General features: G+C 47.6%; 1 protein-coding gene across 1 annotated transcript; it reads right to left on the bottom strand.

Annotated features, from left to right (window-relative positions):
- Positions 1-3,054: 3,054 nt before the first annotated feature.
- On the bottom strand, positions 3,055-4,035 carry LOC120961200 (uncharacterized). Its single transcript, XM_040384893.2, has one exon. The coding sequence runs from the start codon at positions 4,033-4,035 to the stop codon at positions 3,055-3,057; it is 981 nt and encodes a 326-aa protein (XP_040240827.2).
- Between the last annotated feature and the right edge of the window lie 3,588 nt (positions 4,036-7,623).

Genomic DNA, 7,623 nt, shown 5'->3' with positions numbered 1-7,623 from the left:
GGCGCCGAACCAACCTACGTCCGTCCGACCCCTGTCGATTGAATTTTGACTCGTCTGACCACAAAACCCTGCGCCAATCCTCTTCATCAAAGAACATGTGCTCAATTGCAAATAACACCCGTGCGTTTTTATGCGCAGGTGTTAAATTGGGCACTTTGCGTGGCACTCGCGCGAGTAGCCCGGCACTGACCAATCTTCGCTGAACTGTTCTCGGCGTCACCGCCAATTTCAGTCTGCCTCGGATCTCTGGTGCCGAGCTAAACGGATGTTTCTTCGATATGTTAACAATCTTACGGTCTTCCTCCGCCGTGGTCTTCCGAGGACGTCCGGGTGACTTGCGCGTTTCGGTTGTCCGAAGCGCGTTCGCCACAAAAGTGCGCGATCGTTCCATCACGAACTCGATCGTTCTGCGCTTAATGCCAGCAGCCGCCATTCGCTTAATGATATGGCGCTGATAATCGGTACAATGTTTACCTCGACCCATTGTAATAAAAATTGCTTGCTTAGACCGTCAAGAACACACTGGTTAAAAACTTGGACACGACTGATGCCGTGCACTGCCTGCGTTCTGCTTTTATACGCGATGAATCACATCGTTGTCGAGCAGCAAAAAAGCGTATGGATAAAAACAATCAATGAGTAAGCGAGTGAGCATGTATCCATTCAAAACCAGAACAGAATACTGCCGCGCTCATGAAACAAAACGCCCATTGAAAAGAACACCTGCGCGCTTGCTCAATGCACACACAAAGTTTCCCATGCGCACACAACGTTCAACGCAAAGATGCACGCAGGCCTTTCAATGGCGTGCACTGGAGAAACACCTGTGAGGGAATGCCGAGTTCATTGCTATTGTGCGCGTTTTCATTTCGCACCGGTGTCGTATTCACATTCATGAAACAGCACACCTGCGTTCTCGTCCGGGGAACAAGCGCTGCTGTCGATGCAAACTTTAGCATTTATCCAAGTGTGAACGCACGCTGTTTCACATGATAACACACATAAACAGAATGCTTTCAATGCAATATGAAACCATGTCAAGCTATACGTTTCTTCAGACAAAAACCCGCGCACTCGCACACACACACACAGACTCGCACACACACACACACACACACACACACACACACACACACACACACACACACACACACACACACACACACACACACACACACACACACACACACACACACACAAACACAAGTAACGTGGCAAAACAAGTGTACGGTGCGTTGAAAAAACTAGGGTCCTATCATTCTGTCCGATACTGTATATATATATATGTATATATATATATATATATATATATATATATATATATATATATATATATATATATATATATATATATATATATATATATATATATATATACATATATATATATCACCGGACGTTGCTAATGCAACAGATGTATTAGTCAGCTCCCATCTGATATCAGGTTTATTGAAGTCTCCGAAGACGTATAATAAATCGCTCTCTTTAATGCGGCTTGAAATTTCACGTACACTATCATGTAAAGCGTTCATCACTGCGGGGTCATTCGCATGACTAGGCGGAATGTAAACAACGCCGATGTAAACAGAGACACCAGGCAGCAATGTTTTGATCCATAGTTGTTCCAGTATGGTATTAGGCGATGCGATTTCACATGTCGGTATTGAAGAGGAACATGCAATTCAAACACCCCCACCGCGTGAGAGGGCACTGTTGGAAAGATTCCTATCGCACCTGTAGATATGATAATGATCGTCAGTGAGGAGCGAAGAAGGTATGGACTGAGTAAGCCAAGTCTCGGTGAGAATGATAAAATCATATTTTGATTCTGATAGCGCCAGGCGAAGATTTGTAGTTTTCGTTCGTAGACCCCGTACATTTTGGTAGTAGATAGAGAGACTGGGATGAGCTGAGCGAGGTGCATCGCCGGATGCAGGGCAAGATTGCTATTCATCCGACGGGCCAGCGTCAGCAGATTCATCAGTCCGTTTAGCGTTTCGCTTCGGTCTTTTTTTAGGCGCGGCTAAGCATTCCGGAGGCGACCTGCTAGGTGTGGTAGTGACAAGCATTTGCTCATTAAGGTCCTGTTGTGGTTCGGTTGTAAACAAAGCTGCATCTGTGGTGGTCATATGAAGTCGCAACAGGCTGCGCGGGCGGATCTGTATTGGCAGTTGGTATCGGAGTGCTCAATCCAAACCGTGGGAGAGGATTACGATAAGTGTCTGTAGTGAGAGTGACAGGGTGATCGAGTGTAGGTTGAAGCATCGAATTTGTATCGGCGGCTGCGAGAGCATTAGTGTTAATATTATTGGTCCGGTAGTCACAGAACTCACGGTACGTTAGAGCGGAGGGCCATGTCTCAGGTGAGAGAGCCTTGCTGCGTAGAGTGACTGGTATGCCCACCTTAAATGAGACAAATGAGAGTGTACTGGCGCCAAATTTCGTCAGACGGTGAACGAACACATCCCGCTTGTCGAGTGCTAGACGTACTTGCACCATGTGTGAGATTTGCTCAGTGGTGACCGATGGGCAAAACGTGCAAAGAATAGACACATGTTCGCATGTCAGTGTGTGGAATGATATCCAATGAATTCGATTTTTTTTTTTTTTTTCCCCGAAATGATTCACTCACGGCGTTAGTTAGGTTCTCTTAACTTCACTTTATTGAATTCTATTAACGCAGTACGTAACGGTGGTACTGTAAATTTACTATAACAAAGTGGTTAAAAAAATTCCACTGCTTCTGGTTCCGCGGTGATGACGAGAAAAGAGAAAGTGCTTTCCCAAATTTCCCTTTTATGGCTTTTCCACCATTGCAAATTCGCGGGCTTGCGATTTGCTCGATCCTCATCGTTAGTCGAGCAGTCCCACAGTCGAGCAGTAACGTGGGTCAAATTTCACTGCTTGACACTTGCGCTGACATTCGATGTTTTCCTGTGTTAAACAATAACATTCTCCCGCCCAGTCAATTGCCCGGAAGCTCTTGACTCTTCAGTTCGTTATTGTTGTTGTGTCGTGACCATGTGTTTTCGCTTACCATTTCGTGGGTTATTCTTAGTGCTGTCGACTGTTGGTCTCCGGCGCGTAAGTATTATTTTCCTGTTGTACATCCAACACGGCTATCTTCGTGGCCGGCCGTTCGTAGATTCCGGTGCTTGTAGCTACGGTTGCGCGCCGGACTTGCCCGTCCCTCGACTGGATGACCGCCACTACCCGTCCCTTGGGCCAAGTGTTTCGGGGAAGGTTTGGATCCACGATCACTACAATGTCGCCCTCCTTAATCGGACGAACCGGATGATGCCACTTAACTCTGCGCGTTAAGGTCGGTAAGTAGTATGCTACCCACTTCTTCCAGAAGAGATTAGCCATAACCTCTGATACCTTCCATGTAGTTTTTAGGGTAGCGATGTCGTCACTGAATACTGCTTTCGGTGCCTCTCCGTTAGCTGTCCCTAGCAGAAAGTGGTTCGGGGTTAAAGGAAGCTCGGATTCGCTGTCAAGTGGTACCTGTGTAAGAGGGCGAGAATTAAGCATCGCTTCGATCTCCGTTAATGCAGTCGTTAACACTTCGTCGGTTGGTAGCCGAGACATCCGTATTTCGCTCATCGCCTTCTTGACGGATCGCACTAGTCGTTCCCAGCAGCCTCCAAAGTGTGGTCCACCAGGTGGGATAAATTTCCACGCGAGACGCGGTGTTGTAAACTCCTCCGCTAAACGCTGTTTGTCTATCGCTTCCCAGGCCTCAGCAAGCTCTCGCGATGCACCGACGAAGTTCGTACCGTTGTCGCTGATGAATTCCAAAGATTGCCCACGCCTAGCGATGAAACGACGTATAGCTAAGATGCATGATGATGTGGTCAGGGAGTGCGCAGCCTCTAGATGGATGCCCCTGGTGGTGAGACAGGTGAAGAGAACGCCCCAACGTTTTTCGACTCGTCGACCAACTGCTACGGGAACCGGGCCAAAATAGTCGACGCCCGTGAATGAGAACGGCTTCTGATAAGCAGAAAGACGCTCGGAGGGAAGGTTCCCCATCTCTGGAGGCTCTGGCTTGGCATCACGGTTTTTGCAGTGCTGACATGTCCTACGGATACGATTGAATTCGGCTTGCAGTCTCGGTATGTATAGCTTGCTTCGTATCGCATTTATTGCCGCGTGATGGTTTATATGCTGGAACCTACGATGAAAATCTGCTAAAATTAGTGCTGTCACCTGGTGTTGTCGTGGCAGGATCACGGGCCGCTTGGTAGATTCGCTAATCCAAGGACAATTGGTCAGGCGTCCGCGCATTCTCAGTACTCCGTTGTCATCGACCTCGGGGGACAGCTTTGCAAGTATGCTCGTCTTCGGCAACACGGATTTCCATGTGCAACGTTGTTCGCTTGCGTCACGTGCGTCGGTTAATCGTCGTATCTCCTGTGAAAAGGCATCCCTCTGTGCCAAGCGAAGAATGGCATATTCTGCTTTTTCAAGCTCGCCTTGTGTTAGCGGTCCTGTTGTTCTAGCCGTTCTCTTAGAAACGATAAAGGAGACAAATCGTAAGACGTACACTACTGACCTTAACAAGCGATTCCAGGATGAAAACGCTCGAGCTGAATCCATGGCTTCGTGTTTGTGTTATGATGCATCATGTGTAGCCGTAACTCTTCCTTCGTGTCGGTGGGATATTGTTCGGGAACTGGCCACTCACACTCGGGCTTCCACAAGAAGTCCGGTCCGCGGAACCAGCGACTATCGGGATCTGCAGTTGGTACCTTCTGCCACTTCGTTCCATCATCAGCTACGTTTAACTTTGTTGATAGCCAGCGCCACTCATGCACAGAAGTCGTCTCCAGGAGTTCGCCTACTCGGAAAGCAACAAACTGACTAAATCGGCGATGATCAGACCGCATCCAGCATATCACGTCACGTGAATCGATCCAGTAGAAAATGCGTTCGATGGCTATTCGGTGTTGGGCGATAATCGCTGCAGCAAAGCGGGAACTGCAGGCCGCAGTCATCGGAGCGCGGGATGGATACAAACTTAATCGGAGCTACGCGAGTTTTGGCACCCACCAGAGAGCATTCGATAATACCCCCATCGTTGAAACGGAAAAACACCACTGCAGCCATCCCGTTCTCGCTGGCATCGCAGAATACATGAAGCTGTATTTTTGCATTTACCGAAGTGAACTGACGATAGCACCTAGGAACACGTACTTGTGAAATAGTCGGCAATACCGCAACCCAAACGCTCCATTTTTCGGCTAGTCGACCGGACAACACATCATCCCATCCAAGGCCAGCACGCCAAATTTCCTGCATAAGAATTTTTACGTACATGAGAAAATTCGCGATGATTCCCATTGGATCGTAAATCGCCATCACTGTTCGCAGAACGTCGCGTTTTGTTGGCATCCGTCCTCCAGATAGCAGCTGTATGTCGTGTTTGGGGGATAGCTTGAAAGTAAATGTGTCGGTTAACGTATCCCACCACATACCCAAAACCTTTTCGGTGCGATCATCGGAGCACATGTTTATCTTGTCTTCGGGTGATGCCGTTGTAGGTGAGATGTCACACGATGTGAGTTAGACAGCCAGTTTCGGATTTCGAAACCACCTTCAGCATGGATATGCCGGACTTGTTCAGCTAACGTGATGATTTCTTCGTCAGTTTCAGCGCTGGCCAAAAGATCGTCTACATAATGTTCTTCCTTTATGCATTTTACAGCCCGTGAATATTTGTCAGCAAAACGGTCTGCGTTCAAATTTTTAATGAACTGTGCGGTACTCGGCGAACATGCAGCACCGAAAGTCATAACACCAACTGCATAGACATCCGGTTCGCTACCTGTAAAGTCGTTCTCGTTCCATAAAATCATCTGGGATCGTTGATCATCTGGTTTCATACGGACTTGGAAAAACATTTCCTTGATATCCCCAACTATGGCCACACGATGCTCACGGAATTTATATAATACGGATAGAAGCCCTGCCAACAGATCTGGTCCATTTAGTAAATATGTGTTGAGGCTAACACCCTGAACCTTCGCCGCTGCGTCGAAAACTACTCGCACCTTGCCTGGTTTGTTCGCATTGAAAACCGGAAATATGGGCAGAAACCAATCTCGGGGGCCTTTCATCGACAGTTCTTCAGGCGATAATCGTCGTATATAACCCTGCCTTTCATAGTCCCTCATTTTCTCAATGACTGCCTTAGCTAATACAGAATCTTTCGACATTTTTTTTTGCAGGCATTTGTATCTTCTCATAGCCATGTCACGAGAGCATGGCAACTTAACATCGTCAAAACGCCACAGCACTCTGGATTCATAATGCTTTCCGTTGAATTTCGATTCTGCGTTGAGAATCCCCAACGCTCGCTCATCATCCTTTGAACGAAGTGTTTCCAACGGTTTGACGATACCGAGCGATTCGAGCGTAAAAAAGTTTTTTACCGCTGCGTCCAGATTGGCTTCTGCATCTGCGCCGCAGTTGCATATGTGGATGGTATGTATTGCTTGTATGTTAACACTGTTGGAGTTCTTATTACGTGGGCCATATACGATCCATCCCAATGACGTCTTTGCCGCAACGGGCTCATATTTCCCACCTTCCGCGTAACGAGTCGGTCGAACCAAATGATGGTTGTCGATACCAATGAGCAATCGAGGCCTAGCGTTTTCGTACGCATGAATTGGCAAACCCTGTAGATGCGCGTACTGTTTAGTCGGTTGTGTCACTGCCAGAGTCTGGGCTGGTAGAGAAAGGCTTTGCACCGTGTGCACCTTTGGGATAATATGTACACTGCTGTTTTGCCCGACTCCTGAAATCTCCAAAAGTGACACGCGAATTGAACCCGTTTCGTCACTTCAGGCACAGAGGATGGGGCTGTCCTTCCAGACCGAGCTCCTCAATTAGGCTATGCTCGATGAAGGTACCGGTAGATCCACTGTCAAAAAAGGCAAAGGTCGTGATGGCCTTGTCTCGCCCGTAAACTATTACAGGAATGTATTTTAAAAATACATCACCGGTAACCTCAGAATGCGCGTTCAGTGATGCTGTGGCAACCGCGTACTCGTTTGGTTATGAATGGCGCTCGGGATTGTGTAATAGTTCGTGGTGCAGATACTCGCAAGCCTTTTTCCCTTTGCAGCCGTAGGTGTGTATTTTCAGACACTTCCGACAAGCATTCAGTCTGCGTATAGTTGCCCATCGATCATTCACATTTAGTCTGTTGAACTGCTCACACTGCGACAGGTCAACACAAGTGGCCTCACACAGTAGACAAATTAGACTTCCTTCACTAACCAACCCCGTAGCGTTATGTATGTTCATGTGATGCGTTCTACTCTTATGGTCGAGTTTTCTCTCTGGCCTGAATTCTAGGGATGGCAATGTTATCAGACTAGCTGCCTTAACTTGGGTTTCTATCCACTTGCCAAACTCCGAGAGTGTCGCGGAGCTCGATTGCATACGGTGTCGTGCCCAGTCTAGCCGAAGCGCATGAGGCAACTTTTCTACCAACTCGTGCATTAATGCCACGTTGCACTTATATTCTTCTAGTCTCGAAGCGGTTATAGTGGCACACATATTTCGGACCGCCATCCCAAAATCGATTAGAGTTTCCAAGCGCTCGATTCG

This window comes from Anopheles coluzzii, chromosome 2 (genome assembly GCF_943734685.1).
Source record: "Anopheles coluzzii chromosome 2, AcolN3, whole genome shotgun sequence".
In the NCBI taxonomy this organism is placed as follows: Eukaryota; Metazoa; Arthropoda; class Insecta; order Diptera; family Culicidae; genus Anopheles; species Anopheles coluzzii.
Note: the sequence above shows the minus strand (reverse complement) of the source record. Positions and strands in the feature narration are given on the sequence as shown.